At 49.4% G+C, this 26657-nt stretch overlaps 1 protein-coding gene across 3 annotated transcripts in view; it reads right to left on the bottom strand.

Annotated features, from left to right (window-relative positions):
- Nucleotides 1-1580: 1580 nt before the first annotated feature.
- The window catches only part of PIP4K2B (phosphatidylinositol-5-phosphate 4-kinase type 2 beta), a 37317-nt gene continuing 12240 nt past the window's right edge, over nt 1581-26657 (bottom strand). For 2 of the 3 annotated variants that reach the window (XM_023204294.2, XM_023204292.1), the window contains exons 2-10: nt 22486-22583; nt 19938-20034; nt 15762-15914; nt 14711-14857; nt 13678-13716; nt 13034-13147; nt 6911-7169; nt 6325-6428; nt 1581-5664 (exon numbers count right to left, since the gene is read on the bottom strand). In XM_023204294.2, the coding sequence (XP_023060062.1) occupies nt 5584-5664; nt 6325-6428; nt 6911-7169; nt 13034-13147; nt 13678-13716; nt 14711-14857; nt 15762-15914; nt 19938-20034; nt 22486-22583 (1092 nt within the window). In that variant the 3' untranslated portion in view covers nt 1581-5583. The remainder of the gene's footprint in view (nt 5665-6324; nt 6429-6910; nt 7170-13033; nt 13148-13677; nt 13717-14710; nt 14858-15761; nt 15915-19937; nt 20035-22485; nt 22584-26657) is intronic. The other variant, XM_023204293.1, reaches the window with a different exon arrangement.

Below are 26657 nucleotides of genomic sequence, written 5' to 3' on the forward strand. Positions count from 1 at the left end.
CACATGTCACTTGCTGCATGCTCCCTGTGTGCTAGGCCCCACACAAGTGCTTTACATGGTCTATAATTTATTCATCATAATGACTCAAGGTAGTTGAGATTATCCTTGTTTGGAGAAGAGGACAGTTAAATAACTTACCCAAGTCTACTTTAATAACGTGGTAAAGCAAGGACATAAACTCATGTTCCGCTGACTCCAGAGCTTAGAATCCTTTTTTTTTTTTTTTTTTGAGACGGAGTCTTGCTCTGTTGCCCAGGCTGGAGTGCAGTGGCACGATCTCGGCTCACTGCAAGCTCCGCCGCCGGGTTCACACCATTCTCCTGCCTCAGCCTCCCGAGTAGCTGGGACTACAGGCGCCCGTCACCGCACCCGGCTAATTTTTTGTATTTTTATACAGACGGGGTTTCACCGCGTTAGCCAGGATGGTCTCGATCTCCTGACCTTGTGATCCGCCCGCCTCGGCCTCCCAGAGTGCTGGGATTACAGGCGTGAGCCACCGCGCCCGGCCTATCCTTTTCAAACTCTATGGGAAAACCCTTAGATCTTTTATTGCTTCAGGTAGATATTTGGCCAAGTACCCATAAGGAGTCTAGTGTTTCTTAACCTGGCCAGCACATTAGTCACCTGTGGAACTCCTAAAACACATACCTTGATCCCACCCCTTGAGATTCTGATTTAATTGGCCTTTTAGGGGCCAGGGCACCTGTCTATTCCAAAATTCCCCCAAGTGATTCCAGCTTGCAACCTGTATTACACAGATGGCCTAACGTCTGCACAGCAGAGTGGTTCCCAGACGTTAATCACCTGGAGGGCTCATTAAAAGTTTGATTCAGGAGATCTGGGTTGGAACCTAAGAATTTGCATTTCTGACTCCCGGGTGCTAATGACACTGCTGCTGGTCCAAGACCGCACTTTGAGAACCACTAGGTTTTCAGTTAAGTGCCCAGATGGAGTAGATGATGTGCACAGAGGTGACATGTTCAGTTATGTCAGGTGAGTGGCTCCTAGCCAGAGTTCGCTCTACACAGCTGGAGGAGGGGGTGGTTTGTCCGTTCTTCCATGTGCATGGTGGTAACAGCTAACAGGCAGACTGGCCCTGGTGCTGTGGTGTTTTGTTTTTTCCTTAAGAGTCTCATTATTGCCCGGGTTGGAGTGCTGTGGTGCGATCATGGCTCACTGCAGCCTCAGCCTCCCAAGCTCAAGTGATCTTCCCACCTCAGCCTCTGGAGTAGCTGGGACTACAGACATGTGCCATCATGTCCGGCTAATTCTTGTTTTATAGAGACGGGATCTCACTATGTTACCAGACTGGTCCTGAACTCCTGGGCTCAAGCGATCCTCCTGCCTTGGCCTCCCCAAGTACTGGGTATGAGCCACCATACCCAGGCGGTGGTGCTGTGCTTTTAACCACTGCTTATTAATTGCATCTGAAAGCGGGATGTCACTGACCATATTCTTTCTCCAAACTCAAGCCATACATTGATTTAGCCGAAGCTGCCTCTAAAGCTAGGACCAAAACTTTTTAATTCTGGAAAGAAAAAAAAAAGGTTCATTTCCCAAGGACTCACACATAACAGATATACACAAAGCTTTTTGAGTTTTATTTTTTTCCTCAGGTTGGAGATTCATTGTAACATGCATGCATTTTCAAACAGTAACAGGGTCTCGAACTGTTTAAAGCAGACGTTAGACAAGCACGGGGGATTGAAAATTCCTATTTAAAAAGTGGAAACTGCAATGGGATATGGAGAAGTCACACACTTGGTGGGGTGGTGGGTTATCCTGTTTCCCCAAAAGGTAGATATGAACTTCATTCACATTTTTTAATTTCAATGATCTGACCTGATGCTGGGGTGTGCTGAGCAGAACTGCCCCCTCCCCCAAGGGTGTTGGCTCCCACCGCCTCACAAAGTGGCTCTGAGCAAGGGCAAGAGGCTCCTGTGGAAACTTCTGCCCTGGGATACTGGCACAAGCTACTGAAGGACAGCTGAGTCTCCTCTTCCCTGTGGGGCACTCTTCATAAGCGGCACATTCTAGAGGAGGGAGAGGCCGCATCACTGCCCCTGCAGATGGCTGGGAGATTGGGGAACAGTTGTCTGAATGGGTTTTCCCTTTCAGGACCCCCTGCCCGCATGACTGCCAGAAAGAGATGAGGCTCCTAGACTTGGTGGGGGGGGGGGGGGGTTGCCACAGGTTTAAGGCCAGAGCTCTGAGGGTTGTTTAAACACACTGTCCCTTCTGGCCCCCAACACCTGAGTAACTCACATGCTGGGGTGCTGCCGTTTTCTCTCCCACCCTGAATTGGTAAAAAGACAACTGGGGGGTAGGACTGGCTACTGAGAAAAGTCCTGGGTCTTTGATCCACCTCCCCAAGGCATGCCCTGGCAGACCATGAAGATATGAAAGGCAAGGCAGGAGTCTAGCCTCACCCTGAGTGCTACCAGCAGGCCCATTTGAGGCCAAAAGTACAGGCAAGAGAAAGAGTGAAGTAGGGAGAGGGGACGAAGAGCTGCCTGTGGTGGGAACTTAAGAGACTGCCACTGAGAACAGCCACAGGGGCCACTCGTGGCACCTGCCACAGACCAGCAACCCCTGAGCTAGAGAAACAAGGAGAGGTGGAGCACTGCTTCAGTCTGCGCCCCTCAACTGTGGCTTCCTGGCAAGCCCCGTGACCCCAAGCCACAGGGCATAGGAAAGGAGTCTGTGCTGGGGGACACAAATACCCAGTGGTTAATTAACAGGAACCAGGGTCAGGGACCTTCATCTAGAGGTCAGTGGAGTTTCCAGGGCACTCGTCACTGTGGCTGGGAGACTACAGTGTCTCGGCTGTGGACTTGTGGAAGAGGGAGAAGGATGAGAGAAGGGGTGACTGGATGCCAGCCAGAAATCCTGGCCTTAGCCCTATCCTGGCCTCGCCCAATCAGCCATGTCCGTATTCTTACACCTTTCTTCTTGGGAGACCCAACATTATTCGGAGATGCCATGAGACTGTTGAGCTTTTCTTCATGGCCCCAGGGAGTGAGGCTGAGGGTAGTCACTTGCCCTCTGATGCCTTCGGCTGCCCAGTAACAGAATGGCAGGACCCAAGGAGGAAAGAGTAGGGGCAGATGGTGCTTGGGGAATCAGTCCTCTTTCTCTACATTCAAACTGCAGACCGAATAGGGTATCATGATGAAAAGAAGAGAAAGGAAACTTGTATAAAGCAAGATAAATAGCTTTTAAACATTAGAATGCCAAACATTAGGGGCCAAACTCAAGGTTTTGAAGATAGCACAGCGAATGACCTTTAAAAAAAACTGAAAATCCACCAAACCACAGCTCAAAATGTTGTGACCCAGTCAACAATACTGTCAGAAAAACAAAAAGCATTTGAAACAGAATGCTACCTCTCAAACTGTAAACAATATACAACACACACACACACACACACACACACACACACACACACACTCAATGTTAAACAAGTTAGATACCTGGTAGTCGTCTTTAACCGCTAAGAATGTGTTACACTTTCCAAACACATTATGGCAACATGATCAGCAGACCAAACGCAGAGAAGCCGGTGGGAGCCCAAGGCCATGGAGGCTGCTGGAAGACAGCTTTCCCAGCTTCAGAGATGCTGGGCCTGACGAGGAGCAGATCCAAACTTGCATTCTTCATTATGACATGGGGAAATCAAGCCCAAACATTATTCCTATATAATCCTTTCCTAAGTCAAATTTGTTTTCTCCATGAGCCAGTTGGTTTCAAGTTCCCTAAGTCATGTAGCGGTCTTGTGGCAGTTGTTCAGATCTACCTATGGCCCCTTCCTGGGGCCAGGGCAGTGGTTTGACCTCCATCTGCCTCTTCCAGAATGGTTTCCCATCCAAGCCAGCAGCCCCACTGAAGTCCAAGAATGCCGTCTCCATTCTTTCCTGACCTGTATGCTGAGTCAGGCACAGAGACAGTGCTCGTTCCTGCTTTGGAAGCTGAGCTTGGCCAGGTTTGGAAGGAGTCACAGGAAACCAATTTATTCATTCAAAATGGTTTCACAAGCGATCTTCACATCTTTGGGGTTATCTACAAGTTTGACCATATCTCATCCCAAATTCCCAGTTCCTGGTTGAGGGGGTGAGAAGATGCAGGAATGTACCTCCCCCAATGCAGAGTAACAGGGCTGTTTCTCTCCTGGCCAGAGCAGTCTGTGGCTCAGTTCCGAGGGCCCGGGTGGCAGGCTCCGAATGCAGGTGGAACACCTGCAAGAAGCCACTCCTTCCAAAAAAGCCTGTGGGCCACAGATCTGCTAAAAGTCTAGAGCGGGGCAACAAGAAAAAACAGCCCCAAGGCGGGGCCAGGTCAAAACTCACATCGAGCTTCCAAACTGGATTTCCTGGATCACATCCTCACGTAACTAGGAAGCCACCTCACGTCTGGAAGCCACACTCTAAGATGGGGGCACCTTGCTGGCTGTAACTCTCCAGGCAAAGGGAGCCAGATCTCCTACAAGGTCATCCCGGGGCTTAAGGAGGTGTCTCTGCAAAAGAGCACTCCAGGTGCTTAGAGATTCGCCCAGAGCTAAGAGCTTGGCTAGAAGTGAGAGTGCCTGGGAGGAGGTCAGAAGGAAGGAAATAGATCGAGGGCACAGGACCTCATTTGATACATCAGTTTCCGAGGTTTTCCCAAAGGGAAATAACCATTTAAATATGAGGGTCCTGATAAATCCAAAGGTAGTTCCTCTTGACCTAGTGGGAGGCAGGCTTTACAGAGAGGACTTCTGAACTCCAGGGGCCAAGAGAGCCTGGGGCTTGGGTGATCATCACAGGGTTCTCTGAGAACCAGGTGTCCGAGAGCCCAGCCGCTTTCCTGCCTCTCACCATCCCATGAGGATGAACTCATTCCCCTCTGAGATCTCTGATTCTGATCCGAGATGTCTGGTGCTGACCTGGTATGTTCCGGACAGGATGGAGGAATAATGCAACATTTCACTTGAATCCAAGGGAAAGGTGGAGGAAGTTGTGCACAATATTCCATAAAATTACAAAGTTAATCCAGACAAGAGCAAATGCAGCAGGGCGAGGTGTCTGACCTCTCCAACCTGGCATCAGAGCACTTGGCTCTGAAAGGACCCTTGTGCTGGGTCTACTGGGTGTCTCTTTAATTGAAGGGAACTGAGAGCTCGGCAAGGATGGGGAAGGTGGGTAGGGTGATGAAATATATGATTATAAATAGCAAACCTGGAGCAATGAAATTTCAGAAACAAAACCCAAATAAACTCACAAAGTCATCTCTAGCCCCAAGGTATCTAAAAGGTTATAAGGTAACAAAAAGGGAACCCCTTTTTAACCTGGGTGTCAAATGGGGGGAAAAAATCAAGGGTAAGTAGAAGGTGGGGTTATATCCTGTGAGCAGGTGCACACACAGCACATCCCCCTCCTCTTCAGCTAAAGTCTCTCTCGGTGTCACAGGCTGCAGTCTCATTGCTAAAGCCCTCCCAAACCCAACTCTGCTCCCACCCTCCCCTCTAGCCAAATACACCCTTCTCCCTAACTCCCGATCCCCGACCGCATATCCAGCTCTCTGGCTCTGGCTGAAAGTAGAAGATAACTACGTCAGGATGTTGGACATAAACTCGTTGAAGCGCTTGGAGTACTGCTCAGGATTCACAGTCGAGATCTCAGCCCCTGCCTGTAATACACAAGAGGTTGATTCAGGTTGAGTTCCTGTGCCCCAATCAGGAGGCTGCACCTGGGAGGAGCCAGGGTATTCAGAAGCCACTTAGTATCAGAGTTGAATACCACCCCCGGCCCCACCAAGACCGAGCAGACTACCTCAGGAAGTGGCTCACAAGTCCTGAACTGTCTTGGCCCCACTCCTGTGATTTATAACCCCAGGCCTGTACTGAAGTAGAAGAAGGGCAGTGGGGAGGTGGCAGAGAGGCTCTGGATCTCTGTGGGGGTCACTACATGGAGAACAGGGCTTCAGGCCCACGGGGAAACAGGCCTGTGGGGAGCAATATGGTCATGGAAACAAAGCTATTACTGGCCCTTCAACAAGATGCACAATAGGCCCAGCAGGCCCTGAGGAAAAACGCTGGCGGGCTTGGCCCCAAGGGCTAGAGAACTGGGGGATAAACAAATTGGGCCCAGCCTGGCAGGGAGTGGGTAGGTGAAGACAGGGAACATGGCAAGGCAGGCAGGCTGCTCTTCCAGTCCGCTCTCCTGGGAAGAAGGGGACAGGAGTGTGTTCCTTGGAGCAAGAGGCCTGAGACTGCCCTCCCTGGGGTCTGAAGGTGAGCATAGACGGACCGACTCAGCTGGGCCCTGGATGCAGGCGGAGAGGACTCACCCCGTGTTTCACTGTTTTGGCAGCATGTGCAGCTTTCTTCTTCGTGTCGTATGGCGTGAGGATATCAATGATGGCCATGAAATACACCTCCTTCTTGGGGGAACCTGGAGGGACATGGAGAACACGGAAGGAGGAAGAGCGGGTAGAAGAAGGGCAGAAAGCAGCTGGGCACTGCTACAACCCCCAGACACAAGGCTCAGCTCCATCCTTATCATGTTGGGGCTGAGAAAAGGATCAGTGGAGTCCTTTCCAGCTTTCATAGCTCATATCTTATTGGATCTTCACAGTCACTCTGAGGGGCTGACAGGGCAGTGTGAATAAAGTTTGGTTCACCCCATGAACCAGAGCAGAACCATTCCTCAGTCAGCCAGGACAAGCAGGGAAGCATAGGAAAGCCTGGCAGAGAAGGAGCCCCAGGGCCCCAGGTTGAGGTGGCGACCCTGGAGGGGAGTCTGGAGGCAGAAAGAGGTCAAAGGCATCAATGAATGAGGTGGAGGCCCAGATGCCCCTAGAAGGATCTAAACAATGAGCTGAGGGGTTAGGATGAGGGCAGGGCTGTGCAGGGCAGGCACAGGTTCTGACTTACTTTCATGGCTTTTCATGGCATAGACATCAACAGAGGGGTCGAATTCCCCAGGACCAAAGAACCGAGGAAAGCTGAGGAGGTTGCCAGGGCTGTCGGGAGGTGTGCCATAGGAGCAGAGTAGGTTGCCGCCCACCCCATCATTCTCACACTCCTCATCCTCTGCCCGCTCCTCCACCTCCATCTCTTCCTGCTCTGCCCGGTCCACGTCATGGATGCCCACCAGCAGGCTGTAGTCCATGATCTTCAGCTGTGCCAAGAACTAGGAGGGCCAAGGATGGAAAGATGGAAGGAAGAAGAGGTTACACAGGACATCTCAGTGACATCCAGAAAGGGGGAAAAGGCATTCAACTCAATTCTACAGAGTTTTGAAATTCAACAGAGAGTAAGGCATCAGAGCACCTGCCCTCAGTGAGCTCTCTAAGTCTAGTGGGGAAGACAGTCATTCAGCAAGGGAAAGGCAGGAGGTCGAGGCTGCAGTGAGTTGCGATCACACCACTGCACTTTAGCTGGGTAACAGAGCGAGACTGTCTTAAAAAAAAAAAAAAAATCAAGGAGCTGTGGGAGTTTACAGTGAGGGGTGAGCAAGACCCTCCCTGAAGAAAGGAGTTGAGGCCAAGGCTGAAGGATGAAGAGGAGTCAGTGAGGCAAGTGCTGCAGGTTAAAGACAGAATGAGCGCTGCAGGAAGAGGGAACAGCCCATGACGGTTTGGGATCAAGAGAGGCCATGGTGGCTGGGCACGGTGGCTCATGCCTGCAATCCCAGCACTTTGGGAGGCCAATTAGGGAGGATCACTTGAGGCCAGGAGTTTGAGACCAGCCTCAGCAATGTGGTGAGATCCCATCTCTACAAAAAACTTTTAAAATTAGCTGGGTGTGGCCAGGTGTGGTGGCTCACGCCTGTAATCCCAGCACTTTGGGAGGCCGAGACGGGTGGATCACGAGGTCAGGAGATCGAAACCACCCTGGCTAACACAGTGAAACCCCGTCTCTACTAAAAATACAAAAAATTAGCTGGGCATGGTGGCAGGTGCCTGTAGTCCCAGCTACTCAGGAGGCTGAGGCAGGAGAATGGTGTGAACCTGACAAGCGGAGCTTGCTGTGAGCCAAGATCGCGTCACTGCACCCCAGCCTGGGGGACAGAGTGATACTCCATCTCAAATAAAACAAAAAACAAAAAAAATTAGCTTGGCGTGGCAGTGCACACCTGTGGTCCTACTTACTTGGGAGGCTGAAGTGGGATCGCTTGAGTCCAGATATTTGAGGCTGCAGTAAGCTATGACGGTGCTACTGCACTCAAACCTGGGGAACAGAGTGAGACCCTGTCTCTTATTAAAAAAAAAAAGAGGCCATGGCCAAGTTTGAGGAAAGAAATAATGAAATGATATACTATGGAAGAGGTTGGAGAGATGGATGCAACACAGCAATATATTTCTGATCACAAATTTCAACCCATTACAACTCCTAAACCCAATGTAGTGGGCTGGAACTAGGATTTCTTTAAATTAAATACAGTAGTCCACCCTTATCCACAATGGCTTCAGTTACCTGTGGTCAACCACAGTCCAAAAATATTAAATGGAAAATTCCAGCAATAATTCGTAAGTTTTTAAATAGTGCACCATTCTGAGTAGTGGGATAAAATCTAGCTATGTTCTGTTCAGTGCTGACCAGGATGCAGATTATCCCTTTGTCCAGTGTATCCACACTGTACACACTAATGTCCCATTAGTCTTTCAGTAGCTGTCAGTAGCTATCTTGGTCATCAGTTCACTATAGTTGTATCACAGTGCTTGTATTCAAGTAACCCGTATTTGACTTCATTATGATCCCAAAGAGCAAGAGCAGTAATGCTGGCAATTCAGATATGCCAAAGAGAAGCCATAAAGTGCTTTCTTTTTTTGAGAAAAAGTGTTGCTCTGTCACTCAGGCTAGAGTACACTGGTGCAATCTCGGCTCATTGCAACCTCCACCTCCCAGGTTCAAGTGATTTTCCTGCCTCAGCCTCCCGAGTACCTGGGACTACAGGCGTGCATCACCACCACACTCGGCTAATTTTTGTATTTTTAGTAGCGACACAGTTTCATCATGTTGGCCAGGCTGGTCTCAAGCTCCTGACCTCAAGTGATCCACCTGCCTCAGCCTCCCAAAGTGCTGGGATTACAGGTGTGAGCCATTGCACCTAGCCAGCTTTAAGTGAAAAGGTGAAAGCTCTTGACTTACAAAGAAAATAAATCGCATGCTGAGGTTGCTAAGATCTCCTGCAAGAACAAATCTTCTATCCATGAAATTGTGAAAAAGGAAAAAAAATTCATGCACCGTATATATAGGGCTCAGTACTATCTGTGGCTTCAGGCGTCCACTGGGGATCTTGGAACATGTCCCCTGCTGATAAAGGGGGACTATGGTATAATAAAACAGAATAAAAATATCAGAATTCAAGATAGAAAATAAAGGTAGACAGTGTTTTAGTTGTGTGTATCCATTGGGTTGCAAGGTAAAATATACTTCTAACTGGCCTCGGAGACAAAGTCTGAAAAAACAATGTCATTGACTTCTTTATTAGCCCAGGTAAAAATAGAAAAAAAAGGAAGAGGGAACACAAAACCACACAAGAATGGCCGCCAGAACCAACCAATATTCTCAACCCATTCCCCAAAGGTCGAAAGAGTTTGTGTGATGCAGGAGAAAGTTCTGGGGCCCTCCCCCTAGCATCATGTGACTCCCCTTGCCAAGCCTCAGTTTTCTCATCTGTTTAATGGGTGCTGTGAGTAGGGTGGTGGTTCAAGTCTTTTATCTAGGATTTCCAGACAAAGTGTGGAATGATACAGGATGGAAATGGCCAGCTGGCATTCCAGTTTAGCTAATAAAGAGGCAAGAGCGCAGTCACCATCACACAGTGGTCACTAGGAGACTGCTAGACTGACCACCGTGTTAGGCCCTAACAGAGAACTAGGAGGAGAATCACCATGGAAGCAGAGCAGCTCTATGCACAGGCCCAGAACACAACTTAAAGCACAAGGAGCCCTAAAGATGGGAGCCCAGCAGGATCTCCTTGGAAGAGGAAGGGCGGGAGGGACACCACTCTGAACACTTCTAGACAAAGCCTTCTCAAGGCCCACGGAGAAGGGGCCGGGGTCCCAGGAAAAAGAGGGTCCATGCACCATGCCCTCCACCCACCTGAGAACATTTATAAAGCAATATGCATTGAAAATAAATGCACTGAGTAAACTGCATTAAATTATTCTTAGAACGACAGTAGGAGGAGGTAGAAAAGGGAGAAGGAGAAAGACTCAGGACAAATAATGTCAGATGATGAAAGACAGAATAAAGAAAGAACATAGTTAGGGGTGACTAAGGAAATGCTTCCTTGCAATACGAAGTTTATGACACCCATGTTCACAGTAGCATTATTCCCAACAGCTACGAGGTGGAAGCAATCTGAGTGTGACGGCTAATTGTATATGCCAGCTGGACTGGGCCTGAGTGCCGCTAGAGTAAAGGCCGCTAGAGTACAGGCTGATGGCCTGTAGAGTAAAACCACACCACCAGCTCTCCTGGGCCTCCGGCTTGCTGACTACAGATCTCGTTGGTCTCCATAATCCCATGAACCAATTCCTTAAAATAAATCTCTTGGGGCCAGGCGTGGTGGCTCACGCCTGTAATCCCAGCGCTTTGGGAGGCCAAGGAGGGCAGATCACAAGGTCAGGAGATCGAGACCATCCTGGTTAACACGGTGAAACCTGGTCTCTACTAAAAATACAAAAACAAAACTAGCCGTGCGTGGTGGTGGGCACCTGTAGTCCCAGCTACTCAGGAGGCTAAGGTGGGAGAATGGCGTGAACCCAGGAGGTGGAGCTTGCAGTGAGCCAAGATCGCGCCACTGCACTCCAGTCTGGGCAACACAGCGAGACTCTGTCTCAAAGATAAATAAATAAATAAAATAAAAAATAAATCTCTTGGTATAAAGAGATTTACAAAACATTCTATAGGTTTTGTTTCTCTGGAGAACCCCAACTGATATAACAAGGGTCCATTAACTGATGAATAAATAAAATGTAATACATTCAAACAATGGAATATTAATCAGGTTTGTGTGTGTGTGTGTGTGTGTGTGTGTGTGTGTGTGTTTTGAGATGAGGTCTCATTCTGTCGCCCAGGCTGGAGTGCAGTGGTGCACACCTTGGCTCACTGCAAGCCCCATCTCCTGGGTTCATGCCATTCTCCTGCCTCAGCCTCCAGAGTAGCTGGGACCACAGGTGCCCACCACCACGCCTGGCTAATTTTGTTTTTGTATTTTTAGTAGATATGAGGTTTCACCATGTTAGCCAGGATGGTCTCGATCTCCTGACCTCGTGATCCGCCCACCTTGGCCTCCCAAAGTGCTGGGATTACAGGCGTGAGCCACCGCGCCCAGCCTGTTTGCTTCCTCTTATGTGAAATTCTTAGAGTAGTCAACTTCACAGGGGCAGAAAATAGAATACTGATTGCCAGGGGTTAGGGAGGGAGAACTGGGAATTAGTGTTCAATGGGTATAGCGTTTCAGCTGGGGAAGATAAAAGTTCAGAGATGAATGGTAGTGTTGGTTGCGTAACAATGTGAATGTACTTCATGCCACTCATACTTCAAAATGGCTAACATGCACCTATAGTCCCAGCTACTTGGGAGGCTGAGGCAGGAGAATCACTTGAACCCAGGAGGTGGAGGTTGCAGTGAGCCGAGATCATGCCACTTCACTCCAGCATGGGGACAGAGTGAAAATTTCCTCCCCCTCCCCCCAAAAATACACCTATTATTAGATGTATTTTACCACAATTAAAAAAAAAAACAAAAAAAACTTTTTTCCCCAAGTTTGTTTGTAGGGTTTGGTTTTAACGAGCAGCCTCTCAATTTATCAAAAGAGAAGAAGACACTGAATTATCAAGTGGTCCAGGTAACATTCTCCCTATTGAGCACCTGTCCTCCCCGGACTACAAACTGAAGTTTGCTGGATAAGTGGAGAATCAGAGCTAGAGCCAGAGAAGAACCTGGTTGGTAGATTTTTGTTTTTTGAAACAGGGTCTTGCTCTGTCACCCAGGCTGGAGTGCAGTGGCACGATCATGGTTCATGCTGCCTTGATCTGCTAGGTTCCAGTGATCCTCCCACCTCATCTTTCCAAGGTGCTGGGATTACAAGCATGAGCAGCCATGCTTAGCCAACTTTTTTGGTTTTTGTTTTGAGACAATGTCTCGCTCTCTTGCCCAGGCTGGAGTGTAGTGGTGAGACCACAGCTCACTGCAGCCTCATCTCCCGGGCTCAAACAATCCTTTCGCCTCAGCCTCCCAAGTAGCTGGGACTACAGGTGTGTGCCCCTGACCCTGGCTAAATGTTTTAATTTTTTTTTTTTTTTGAGACGGAGTCTCGCTCTGTCGCCCAGGCTGGAGTGCAGTGGCCGGATCTCAGCTCACTGCAAGCTCCGCCTCCCGGGTTTACGCCATTCTCCTGCCTCAACCTCCCGAGTAACTGGGACTACAGGTGCCCGCCACATCGCCCGGCTAGATTTTTTGTATTTTTTTAGTAGAGACGGGGTTTCACCGTGTTAGCCAGGATAGTCTCGATCTCCTGACCTCGTGATCCACCCGTCTCGGCCTCCCAAAGTGCTGGGATTACAGGCTTGAGCCACCGCGCCCTGCCAATGTTTTAATTTTTAGTAGAGATGAGGTCTTGCTATGTTGTCTAGGCTGGTACTGAATTGCTGAGCTAAAGTGATCCTCCCACCTCAGCCTCCCAAAATGTTGGGGTTACAGGATCTTAAGAGCTGGGTTCCTACAGCTCTGATGGCCAGATGCCCTCTCCATTGTAGGGACAGCAGCAGAAGGGAGTTTGGAAAAGGTGTTGGAATGAATTAGTGAAAAGGGAAAAGCATTCTAAACTAAATAACAAAGGTACTACTGGTGCCAACTATGCTCCATCAGGTGGAATGATCATTTGCACTTGCTTTAGGTGCCCATAAGTGCCCACACTGCTCAAATCACCTTTTGTCTATACTCCTGGAAAGTAGTGAATTCCATTCTTCTTAAGGTTTAAGAGGCTCCTACTCTAGGTAAGAAGGAGCCCTGCAAGTGAAAATGAAGGTTAGTAAGTACCTCAACGTCCCGCTTCAGTTTCTCCAGGAAGTTCTTTTTACTCTCCTCTCCCACGTGCAGCTTCTGCCCTTCATTGAGGAAGTCATTGTCTTTGAATGTTGGCAAGTCCTTGGCCTAGGTGAGCAACAGCAGTTAGGTTGGGTAAGCCTTATTCATTCACCCCAGGGACACCCAACTGTTCTGCTGGGAGCAACTGTACAGAAAGCGGAAAGGTTTTCAGTGTACTGACACTCAACCTGTTAAATCAACAGTGCAGGAGCCTCCAGTCCCCGGCTTTGGGCAGGCAGGGAGGGCAAATACATGAAAGATGAGGAACGACTAAAGGATTCTTTCCACTTGAGCATGGACCAGCTCAGGGCTCAGGCAGCCAGTAACTGACTCAGGCTAGACTATGAGATGGAAATGTCTGCCATCCCAGCAGGACTATGAAGAACCTAGTAAGGGCAGAGGTAAAAGACCACAGACCAAGGTCTAGGCCTAGCGTTAAGGACAGGCAGGTGATTCGTGACACAGGGCATTTCATGTCGACAGATGGTATGTCTGGGAGCTTGGCTAGGGGCTGGGGTGGGCGAGGGACAGGATGGCTGACAGGAGTTGTTTCTGACTCTGAGCAACCCTTGTATTCCTGCTCAGCACCAGCATACCTTCTCCTTGTCGCTCGCTTCTCTGGCAACCGTAGAACCCTGAAAGGAGAAGAGCCATCAGGGGAAGTCCAGCTGAGGCAAAGTCGACTGCATGAGCAAACATGGGAGAGCCAGCAGGTGAACTGAAGTAGGCTGATTAGAGTCCTAGAGGGGCCAGGAGGCAGCACCTTGTTCATTTACTGTGTCAAGCCCACTTATAGAGCTCTACGTGCAATATACTTGTTACGTGCTCAGCAAACAGGACTGCACTGGAGAAGCTCAGTCCCTGCCTTTAAGCCACTTTCCTTCTAACAGGGGAGACAGATATTCAGCAGTGGTTCATTCACTACCACGGTGCTCAGTGGTACAGGGAGGAGACAGTACACGCTGAAAGCACACACCACAGGGGCCTGGCCTGCGGAGGGACAGTGGCCAGGGCCTACCTACTTCCTGAAAGTAGTATTTGGGCTGAGCTCAGAAGGGTGAGGAGGAAGCAATTAGGTTGGGGAAGGAGGAGGTGGACAGAGAGGAGACTGTTCCAGACAGCAGGTGTGAAATCCTGGGAAGAGGAGCACAGGCACTGCAGGAACGCAGAGGAAACCAGCGCAGCTGCAGCACAGAGGAAAGGGATGGCGGCATAAGTCGACAGAAGTCAGAAGCCAGGTTCAAGAATACGGAGCACCCTAGTTCACGGCCACAAGTGTGTCCTTCTCAGCATCTAGAGATGCACTCGTGCTGGCAGTCCATGGGGGCCTGATGGATGCTAAAGTGCGTGCGTTAGCACGGCCTCCCTCCCTGTGCACATTCCACAGACAGGAACATCAACTGCTGCATAAATATGCCACATTTAGGGCTTAAATAATCTCCTGTTACTGTCATCTGGACTTCAAACAGCCTTTGGTCCACAAGAATCAGGCATATCCACTCCAGAGTTCCCTGTCCATGCCAACACACAGGCTTCCAGCTTTCCCAATTACATGGAAGTTGGAGTAGTGGCCCCTCTGGAGCTCAGACAGCAGGGAGGCACAGCTCCAGCAAACACAGAGCCCTTTACCTTGAGGTCGTACTTGCGATGTACAGTGAGCCGATGGCTGAATACGTTCCTGGTAACCACCATGTAGGTTTCCACACCATCCACGGTCAGGCGGTACATGCCCAGGAACTGTGGCAAAAGGGTGTTGCCATGACACTCCACTATGAACTAGAATGGAAAGGAAGAAGAGAGAAAAGACTAAGGAACAGGCACTGCCAGGGATGGATGGGGCTCACCCCAGACTAAAATGCTCCCTGGCTCCCTGGAATTCCAGCCTCTAGACCAGTAGTTCTCCAGCTGGGTTCTATGAAGCAATAGGGGTTTCTCAGGCTTAAAACAGGCAACAGCCACCTCCAGCCTCCTGTTGGCATGGCAGAGAGAAAGGCGATCTGAGCAGGTGGCTCAGAGCCCCTGTGGGTTCATATTATTAGTATCTCACCTAAGATTTTCTACCACAGGAAAATCCCTGGTCCACACCTTGCATCTCTTCTGCCAGCCTGATACGGGAAAGCCACAGGGAAGAGACAAGGCCCGCCAGGGATCCAGCCATCTGGGAGAAGAGAACGGCTCCATATCCAAAGCTCTTATCCACGCCATGCCCCAGGGTTTCTGCCATAACTCCCGAAACACCAGAAGTCCCGAAACACACTTCAGCCCTTCTCAGGTGCCCCAGAAATGAAGACCCAAGCAGGCTGAGGACAGACACACAGATGGTGCCACGGGACTCCCTGCCTTCCTCGTGGACAGGTTCCAGATGAGTGGAGAGATGGGACAGGAAAAGAAACAAGCCTGCTGAGCCGAGGGGCCCTCTTTCAGAAGAAACGGGTGCCAGAGCGTGAACACTTTCCAGCTGGGGCTCAGTTAGCAATGAGCCTTCACGGCTCCTTCTTCCCTTTTTAAATTAGGCATTTCAGCTCACAGAAACACAGTTGCAGAAGAGTCCCACTGCTTGGTGATCAGAAGCAGCTGCCATTACCAGAGAGGACCAACCCCTCCCTAAGAAGCTCCCCCGGGGCTCTCTTCTCCCTCTTCCAACCCATCCTCTGCAGCCCAGGCTTGGGACTCACCATACCTGGTGGTATTTCTTTAAGATGTTGTGCATCTCCGCCACGTCCTCGCTGGACACAGTCTTGATGACAAAGCGCCGGTCGTAGGTGGTGAGGAAACGCGTGCCACACCGGCCCTGGCTGTCACTGTTGATGGGGGCGCTGCGTGTCACTGAATTCTGATAATCGAAACAAAAGCAGGCTGGGCTTGCCAGGGGAATAGAATTCTTTCACTGAGTCTTCCCGCAGGGGCTGGACTGCTTGAGTGCCAACACCACGGAGATAGAGGGACTCCCAGATGGGAGTTTACCCACCCCTTTTCTCACAGAGTGTTCACATCCCTCCCTAAGTCTTCCTCCAAAGTGACAAGAATTGTTCCTTATCACGTGCCCTTCATCCCAGTCTAGGATGGGAAGAGGACTGACTGTGAAGGTTTCCATCCTGATCCCAGAGAGCTATCCTACTAAAACTCTGCCTCTGATGGAGGGGGCTGAGTCTAATCTGGACTCTCACATGCACTACGACCTTGGGTGAGACATTGAACATCTCTACCCCTGCATCTCCTCATCGGGAACACAAAGACACAAACTGAGCTGATTCTCCCAGTCTCTCGGGGGTGGCAAAGATGAAGCTTAGGAAATACTGTCTTCAAGGGGTCTAGCACAAAGAAGCAATGCCCATTGGTCTCTTGTCTGTGGATCTACCCTAATGCTGAAAAACCTTCCCCAAGGCAGACAGCTGATCCTCATCTCTGAGCCTGACACCTTTCCCCTTGCCTCAACCTCCTGCTTGTCTATGCAGGGCTGGGAGGCAGTTTGGGGGAGCTTTCCTGGTTGTATCCTTGCTCCTCTTCAAGGCCCTATTCCCATTAGGATCAGAGAACAATAGAAGCCTTAAGAGGGAGGGTGCGGGAAGGTGTGAGTCAACCAAAGGGATAGGGAGGCAAGGCTGAGGGGAGATCCCAAAAGTCCCTGTTCCCAAGAAAACATACATGGGGATCATGTCACAGAAATGTCTCCTCTCCAAGTCCTTTCCCCATCTCTTAATGAGGATCCTGTTATTATTATCATTTTTGTAGAGACAGAATCTCACTCTGTCACTCAAGCTGGAGTACAATGGTGAGATCTCAGCTCACTGCATCCTCTATCTCCTGGGCTCAAGTGATCCTCCCGCCTCAGCCTACCAAGTAGCTGGGACTACAGGTGTGCACCACCATGCCTGGCTTATTTTTTTTTTTTTTTGAGATGGAGTCTCGCTCTGTCGCCCAGGCTGCAGTGCAGTGGCCGGATCTCAGCTCACTGCAAGCTCTGCCTACCGGGTTTACGCCATTCTCCTGCCTCAGCCTCCCGAGTAGCTGGGACTACAGGCATCTGCCACGTCGCCTGGCTAGTTTTTTGTATTTTTTAGTAGAGACGGGGTTTCACCGGGTTAGCCAGGATGGTCTCGATCTCCTGACCTCGTGATCCGCCCGTCTTGGCCTCCCAAAGTGCTGGGATTACAGGCTTGAGTCACCGCGCCCAGCCGCCTGGCTTATTTTTGTAGTTTTTGTAGAGATGGGGTTTTGCCATGTTGCCCAGGCTGGTCTAGAACTCCTGAGCTCAAGCAATCCTTCCTCAGCCTCCCAAAGTGCTAGGATTACAGGTGTGAGCTACCACACCCAGCCCCTTTTTTTAAAAAAAGATGGTGTTTTGCTGTCACCCAAACTGGAGTGTAGTGGTGCAATCATAGCTCACTGCAGCCTTGAACTCCTGGGCTCAAGGGATCCTTCAGCCTTGGCCTCCTGAGAAGCTGGGACTATAGGCATGCACCACCATGCCTGGCTGATCAGGATCCTACTCTTTACTTTCCCCTAATACCTCCTCAGAAAACCCTGGCGGAGGAGTGAGGACCACCTTCATGGGGAAAACTAAAGTCAGAGGTGATAAGCAGCTCAGGGAGTTCCTCAGCAAAGGTGCTAAGGTAGCACCCCAAAAAAGAGTGTTCCCGTCACAGAAATGTTGAGTAGACTCTGTGACTGAGTGCCTCTTCCTCCCAGCCTGGCCTTTCTACCATAAGACTTATAGGCTGCAAGCCTAGTTGGGAGGTAGAGGCAGCATCTCCTGACTCTCTAAGTGGCTGGCAGTCCAAGAATATAGGGTCCCCTCCCTGAGCACCATCCTCCCTGCCCTCATTTCAGTCTTGAGCACGGGCATGCACCCACAAGGCTATTAGCGGCAAAATGCAGACACTGAGAGGATGTGGTTAGCCCAGGGGAGGCGAAGGAACCCCTCACTTGGAACCCCTCACCAAGGAACAATGGAGGGAAGATGTCTGAGCAACTTGGGGTTGCAACAGTGGCAAGAAGTTTCCAGAAAACCTCCACCCCCAGTCAAGTCCTGATTGAGTTCAGGGTTCAATCCTAACAGGGGGCTGCAGGAACCTCCCAGTACCTCTCAGGTGTGGGCATTCCTGGGCATTCAAGCCCCAGGCATCTCCTCCTCCTCTCACAAACCCTCGCCCTCTTCTTCAAGATACTTTTCTTTGCATGCAAGCCCTCCAGAGAGGAGGAGAGAGGGGAGGAGACTCTAACCCAAGGTCCATTCTGCTGCTGTGAACTACTCCGTGAAAGGCGAGGGGTGGGAAGAACTACAGTGTTAGAAAAGGGGCATCCATTCTAGGTTTCACTGTGCTATGGGAAAAAGAGTTTTCCCCATAGATGAATGAAAGTCAGCTATATTTCAGGCCAGGCATGGTGGCTCACGCCTGTAATCTCAGCACTTTGGAAGGCTGAGGCAGGCAGATCATGAAGTCAGGAGTTCGAGACTAGCCTGGCCGACATAGTGAAACCTCATCTCTACTAACAAAAAAAAAATGCAAAAAATTAGCCAGGCGTGGTGGCGGGCACCTATAATCCCACCTACTTGGCAGGCTGAGGCAGAAAAATCGCTTGAACCCAGGAGGCGGAGGTTGCAGTTAGCCGAGATCGTGCCATTCCATTCCAGTTTGGGCGACAAGAGTGAAACTCCATCTCAAAAAAAAAAAAAAACAGAAGTCAGCTACATTTCTTTTTTTTTTTCTTTTTTTTTTTTTAACAGGGTTTCACCATGTTAGCCAGGATGGCCTTGATATCCTGACCTCGTGATCCACCTGCCTCGGCCTCCCAAAGTGCTGGGATTACAGGCGTGAGCCACCGCGCCCGGCCAAAGTCAGTTATATTTCTTACAGCTACAAAGGTGAGGTGGAAAATTCGCCCACCTTCACCACAAGGCTGTCTGCCAGGGAAGAAGATCCAAGGAGACATGCTAAGAGGAGAAGTGACAAAAACCATGGACTATGAGTCAGATTCTAATGTCCCTGACACTGGGATTGATTCCTCCCAAGAGGTCAATGGCCTCTACAACACTGTCACCCCCTGAAGGGGGCAGCTGCCCTAGCAGGCCAACCCTCCCTCCCACCACCAGGATAGGGCGTAAGTTTAGGAGGTGACACTCATACCTGGCAAGAGGTTCACTACCCCTGAAGTCTTCCTTTTCTAATCTGTTTTATCTGCTTTAAGAGGCCTCATCTCTCACTGACAACAATTCTCTTTTTCTTTTGAGACTGAGTTTCACTTTTGTCGCCCAGGCTGGAGTGCAATGGCATGATCTCGGCTCGCTGCAACCTCCACCTCCCAGGTTCAAGCGATTCTCCTGCCTCAGCCTTCCGAGTAGCTGGGACTACAGGCGCATATCACCACGCCCGTCTAATTTTGTATTTTTTAGTAGTGACAGAGTTTCACCATGTTGGCCAGGCTGGTCTCAAACTCTTGACCTCAGGTGACCTACCTGCCTTGACCTCCCAAAGTGCTGGGATTACAGGCATGAGCCACCATGTCCCACCCAATTCTGTCTTTGAAGCGAAACTACGAATGAGAAGGGTTCTTCAGCCTAGACTGGGAATGTCAGACTAAAATGAAGGCGCTTCTGCAGACCCCTCTCCCTCCTGCTGCTCTCCCTCCGAGGGAGAGGAACCTGAGTGTGTGCAGCATCCTCAGAAGCATGTCTAAGGCCCTCACCCTCCAAGGGGCCCCCGAGTGCTGGGGGAGAGACCGCCTGGGCTGGAGCAAGGCATGACACAGAGACACAGCACAAAACAGCCAACATGTTTTGATTATCTACATGTCCTGTGGCTTCCTGACCCCATTCCATTCCCTAATACTCTGATGTTGCCAGGAGCCTCCGTACCTGGTAATCCTGATCATCAATCCCAAACCTCTCCCGAAGGTTTCGGAACACCATGGGGCAATACTCCTTAAACTTAAAGCGGCTGGGCAGGTTCTCCCTAGGGAAAAGCAGAGACATGTCTTTGTGAACTGCCCCTTGCTCATCTTAATTCTATTATTATTATTATTTTTTGTAATAGAGACAGAGTCTTGCTATGTTGCCCAGACTGGTCTCGAACTCCTGGTTTCAAGCGATCCTCCCACCTCAGCCTCCCAAAGTGCTGGGATTACAGGCAGGAGCCAGCACACCCAGCCTCATCTATATTCTGACTTCAGAACTCCTCAAAGTGTGGTCCACAGATCGCCTGGATCTGAACATCTGCCATACTTAACACATAGGTTTCTAGGCTCTTAGGAATTCTGGAGTTGAGTCGAGAAACAAACACCCCAGGTGATTCTGAGCATGTAAAAGTTTAAAACCTTTACATCTTGTGTTCACTTTGTAAAATTAATCCAGCAGTATATCTGGGATTTGTGCACTTTTCTATGTTTTTGCTGCCCTTCAATAAAACATACATTAAAGAAAAAAACTCTCACCCGCTGGGCCATGAGCCTGAGTGAAGGCTCCACCTCACAAGCACTGTGCTCACTACAGTGGGAAGCTGCATGTGAGCATCTGCTGTGAGGTGAAATCAGCCTGAATGCTACAGGGAAAAACCTCTCTCTTCAGAAGGCCCCTCTCCTCTGGCCATACTCCTGTGGAAGCATCCTGAAGATGGTTACATACAGGAAGCCCTGCCCTGGGCTTCCACTGGGACACAGGAAAAGAGTGCCTGAGTTAAAGAGGTCTTCAGTCAATTGAGTGGGACCACAGAGCCCTGTCTGCTGGCTGCTGGCACCAATCTCCACCCTCTCACTCCCTCATCAATACAGACTCCCAGGAGGACAGAACGTCACCTTGAAATGATGACTCCTACCAATCCTCCATCTTTACAACAGCTATCCTGTTTAGGGACCCCTTTTCAGAAATATGTCCCTCTGACTACTCCAGGATGACAGGCTTTAAGGAAATCAAAAGGAATGTCTTCTTGGAAAGGAAGTGGCCTATCTGCCTTATCTACCCCATCTTCTAGTAAACAATACTAGAATCTAATAAATAGCATAGCACATACAGGGCTGGGCACAGTGGCTCATGCCTGTAATCCCAGCACTTTAGGAGGCCGAGGCAGGTGGATCACCCTGATTGAGGTCAGGAGTTTGAGACCAGCCTGGCCAACATGGTGAAACCCCATCTCTACTAAAAATACAAAAAAATTAGCCGGGCGTGGTGGCGGGTGCCTGTAATTCCAGCTACTCGGGAGCCTGAGGCAAGAGAATCACTTGAACCCAGGAGGCAGAGGTTGCAGTGAGCCGAGATCACGCCACTGCACTCCAGCCTGGGCAACAAGAGCGAAACTCTGTCTCAAAAACAACAACAACAACAAAAACACATACACAGTTGTTGGAAGGACAAAAGGAATAAAATAGAAGAAAATAAGAGATTGGGTTCTCTCCTTTAGGCCAAGATATCAAGGAGGTAGCCCCTTACCAGAGGCCATGGACCCTGAAGTGGGTAGTAGTGCAATGCCCACTTCCAGAGCCCTGACCTCTGGGTCAGAACAACCTTCTTTCTGGCCTGTTGAGTTGAGGGCTGCCTCTCCCTCCTTAGGTGGCCACTTAACAAGTGGCAGCTATGGAGACAGACGGCTTCTAGAACAAGATGGTATTACTTACTATGGCAGAGGGAGGTCACTAAGGGACGTTCTCAAGTCAATCTTCTCCTCTGGACTAACAGTCTGGGAATGGTGGGGTGACAGAACCCAGCTAGTGAGGTGGTGGGGACTGTGAGACAATGAAGAATAGAACCAGGATTCACATGCAGAAAGGAGAAAGTGTGAGCAGCAAATAGTCCTGGGGTGGTCCACAGAGGGATGGAAAATCCAGGCCACAAAGGGCTTAAAGCAGGCCCAAAACTGTGCCAGGTGAGGCGGCTGCTAGTGTTTCCAACAATATCTGAGACAACCTTCAGACACTGGTGCTAATCCAAGAAGTAACAACACACAAAAATGGGAAGTGCTACTCTGGGTAGTGTGCCCTCAAGCCCCATGCTCCGCCAGTGGCTCATATACCAGCCAAACAGAAAAGAGCCTGGCAGCATCCCAGGCCAGGAACATGCCTGGCAACCTCCTGCCTCAGACTACGATCAAGATGGGGCCACTGCTACAGCCTCACACTGGATACCTCAGCTCCAGAGCAGCTCACTTCCACCTGAGCTGGCTCTAGATGAATCACCCTAAGCCCAGCCACGTGCCCCAAGGGACACCAGAGGTAGGCTGATAAAGGAATGAGATGACAATACTAGGATGAGAGGCACATAGCAAATGCATTTTCCTGGCCAGTTTGTCAGCTCTGAGATCCAGGTGCTGCTGTCACACCCTGCCAGGTGCTCCCGCCATGCACGAGGCTTCAGAAGCCTCTGACTTGAGGGAAAGGACTGCCACAAACCTGAGTCCATTCGGTAGACGACTTACTTATTGAAGAGATGATTGTCCACCTTGATCTTGCTGTAGGCTTTGAAGTCATCTGGCATTAGCATGACAGGAACAGGAACATTGCTCAGCTCATTGATCTGAAAAGCAAGGAGAACGTAAGGCTCTCAGCCAGGAGGCCACCTGCCTCGGAGACACTAAGCTACAATGTGGATGTCACAATCTCGCTTAAAGCATGTCCAAGTTTCCCTCTGTTTTTTTGAAACAAAAGCACGCCAATGGGCAACAAGAGTGAGACTCTGTCTCAAAATAAAAAAAAAAAATTAAACACATTAGCCAGGCATAGTGGTGTACACCTATTGTCCTAGCTACTCAGGAGGCTGAGGTGGGAGGATTGCTTGAGGCCAGGAGTTTGAGGTTGCAGTGAGCTATGACTGCGCCACTGCACTGCGCTCTAGCCTGGGCAAGAGTGAGATCGTGTCTCAAAAGAGAAAATAAAATAAAGCAAGGCCAGTTCCTGATGTCAAGTCCTGCCATACACTAAACTGGGGGAGATGGGGCAGGATGCCTTTCCTCTACTGCAAACAAACCTTCTGTCTTTCATCCCTTCAGGGAGCTGGATCCTGGACAGACAGCTGGCTTTCCATTGGTGCAGAGATGAGGGCAGATCCTGCCCTTCCCCACATCCAGTTTAGCCAGTTAGTGGTCTAATTAACCACAGATGTCCCCTCCCATCACAGCAAAGTATCTGACATTTGACCCTCAACTCAGTTGCCACTAATGCATTCAGGATTTACAGAGGAAACCTTAGTCCCGACTTAATGGACTGGGGGGAGGGAGCACAGCCTTGTGTCTCCCAGACACTTTCCTTGCAAATCCTATTATCTCAATGAGGCCCCAGGTGGCAGTGAGGGGATAACCTAGAGTCACTAGAACTCCTCCAGGAGCATAAATAGGGGAAATGGCATTTAATTGGCTGCCCCTTTTATGTTCCAAACGTTTTTTATTTAGAAATGTCAGAGAATGGAGGAAGTTCAAGTTAATGCAGTAACTGGGCTAGGGAACCATACCTTCCTAGAGTTGGGAAAAAACCCAATTTACTCAAGGAGAAATGAAGGAAGCCATAGGAATGCATGCGTTTGGAGAGGGGTGCTGGGGGCGGGGTAGTTTATAAGTTGACAGTGGAGCAGAGACTCAGTAAACTGCTGGCAAAAACTGGCATAGACACAAGAGTATATCCTGTATGATCCCATTTATATGAAATTCTACAACAGGTATCTATAATGAAAGAAATGAGATGAGTTGCCTGGCCACGGGGCGGGGGTTGCTGAGTGTAAAGGGACATGAAAAGTATGATTCTACAGTGACAGAAATGTTTTATATGTTGTTTGGGGTGATGGTTACATGAGCATATATATTTGCTGAAATTCATCAAATTATATACTTAAAATACACTTATTATACATAAATTATTCCTTAATAAAGTTGATTTTTAAATTTCCAGTATCCAGCTCTGTGATACCCTTCATTGGCTAAATCCTCTCAATAGCCAAAAAAATCCCAAAGAGTCATGCCAGTTCCCATTCCAGGGGGTGCTCACAAGAGAATGTGATTGTTAAATCTGTGCCTAGAGGAAACCATTCCACTTCCTTGTTTTTCTGCCAACGGAAACAATTCGTGGTGGCTGCCCATTTCCTTTTTCCTGGCATACCAAGCCTGGCTCTGAGACTTAAAGGGAAAACAGAGACAAAGAGTTCAGTGCTCGGCCGGGCACGGTGGCTCACGCCTGTACTCCCAACACTTTGGGAGGTCGAGGTGGGTGGATCATGAGGTCAGGAGATCAAGACAATCCTGGCTAACATGGTGAAACCCCGTCTCTACTAAAAATACAAAAAATTAGCCGGGTGTGGTGGGGGGCGCCTGTAGTCCCAGCTACTCGGGAGGCTGAGGCAGGAGAATGGCGTGAACCCAGGAGGCGGAGCTTGCAGGGAGCCGAGATTGTGCCACTGCACTCCAGCCTGGGCGACAGAGCGAGACTCCATCTCAAAAAAAAAAAAAAAAAAAAAGTTCAAGGCTCTTATGCAGTTCTGCCTTTTCTGGCTCATATCTCCATGATAGAAACAACATCCCACTGGCTCAGAGAGTATGCTTGTAGAGCAAAAAGTTAAAGTGCCTGCTACAAATTGATTCTGGGTTAGTCTAAGATCCAGACTTGCTGCCAAGGCCAGGACATGACACTGGGGGAACTAAAAGAGACTAAAACACTAGCTTGAGAGGAATCAATTGCCTGTTAGCCAAGATAAGTTATTCTAACAGGAACTATTCAGGAATGTTCTATTCATTAATTCTCTAAGTCTTGTTCTCACTTCATCTCTATTCTTGATTATATATCCCAATAGCAGGAAATTGTTCTTTTTTTTTTCCTTCCGAGACAGAGTCTCACTCTGTTGCCCAGACTGCAGTGCAGAGGTGTGATCTTGACTCACTGCAACCTCTACCACAAGGGCTCAAGCAATCCTCCTGCTTCAGCCTCCCAAGCAACTGGGATTACAAGCAGGCGCCACCATGCCTGGCTAACTTTTGTATTTTTAGTAGAGACATGTTAGCTAGCCTGGTCTCGAATCCCTGACCTCAAGTAATCCACCTGCCTTGGCCTCCCAAAGTGCTGGGATTACAAGCATAAGCCACTGTGCCCAGTCTAGGAATTTTTTTTTTTGAGACCGAGTCTCGCTCTGTTGCCCAGGCTGGAGTGCAGTGACAGAATCTCGGTTCACTGCAACCTCTGCCTCGTGGGTTAAAGTGATTCTCCTGCCTCAGTCTCCTGAGTAGCTGGGATTACAGGCACATGTCACCACACCCTGCTAATTTTTGTCTTTTTAGTAGAGACAGGGTTTCACCATGTCAGTCAGGCTGGTCTCGAACTCCTGACCTCGTGATCCGCCCGCCTCAGCCTCCCAAAGTGCTGGGATTACAGATGTGAGCCACCATGCCTGGCTCAGCCTAGAAAATTTTTAACTCAGCTAATATTGGTGAATAATCCATATCTCAACTAGGGGAGACTTACCCCTCATTTCTACTAGGCCACATGTAGATGATTCACTGTAGGGATTAGCCATATTATTATTATTTTAGTTGTGTGAAATTTTATATCCCAGAGTTCTATTCCATTTCATTTGAACAGTTCCTATTGAAATATCTACTACGTGCTTCATTCTGTTAGGTACGTGTGTGGGAGAAGGAGAACACAAGAGGAGAAAGTGTTGTACACGCAGAAGAAACAGGAGGCTTATAATCTCATCAGGGAGATGAGAAAATCCCCTGACACAACTCAAAGTCAAAGCAGTATACAATTAAGTGAGAATCCAGGGTTACCGACATCAAGAACAGCAGAGGCTCAGAGAAGGATGAGGCTACCATGGTCAGAGGGTCAGGCTCCCAGTCCTCATACATCAGGCCAGAAATAAGGCACCTAATGCCTCTCCTGGTATTGCACCAAGAGCACTTGACATTGGAAGAATCTACAAGATCATGTTACACTCCTGCTTAGAAATCTTCCATGGCTCATCATCAACCTCAGGGTAAAGTTTTAACTGCTTAGCCTGGCATTCAAGGTCTTTCCTAATCTGGCTCAGACTGCCAATTTTTTTTTTTTTTTTGAGACGGAGTCTTGCTCTGTTGCCCAGGCTGGAGTGCAGTGGTCGGATCTCAGCTCACTGCAAGCTCCGCCTCCCGGGTTTATGCCATTCTCCTGCCTCAGCCTCCTGAGTAGCTGGGACTACAGGTGCCCGCCACCTCGCCCGGCTAGTTTTTTGTATTTTTAGTAGAGACGGGGTTTCACCGTGTTAGCCAGGATGGTCTTGATCTCCTGACCTCGTGATCCACCCGTCTTGGCCTCCCAAAGTGCTGGGATTACAGGCGTGAGCCACTGCGCCAGGCCCTTTTTTTTTTTTTTTTTGAGATAGAGCTTCACTCTTGTTGCCCAGGCTAGAGTGCAATGGCACGTTCACTGCAACCTCCACCTCCCGCATTCAATCAACTCTCTTGCCTCAGCCTCCTGAGTAGCTAGGATTACAAGGCATGTGCCACTACCACGCCCAGCTAATTTTGTATTTTTAGTAGAGATGGGGTTTCTCCATGTTGGTCAGGCTGGTCTTGAACTCACAACCTCAGGTAATCCACCTGCCTTGGTCTCCTAAAGGGCTGGGATTACAGGC

The sequence above is a fragment of the Piliocolobus tephrosceles genome, chromosome 16 (genome assembly GCF_002776525.5).
Source record: "Piliocolobus tephrosceles isolate RC106 chromosome 16, ASM277652v3, whole genome shotgun sequence".
Taxonomy (NCBI): domain Eukaryota; kingdom Metazoa; phylum Chordata; class Mammalia; order Primates; family Cercopithecidae; genus Piliocolobus; species Piliocolobus tephrosceles.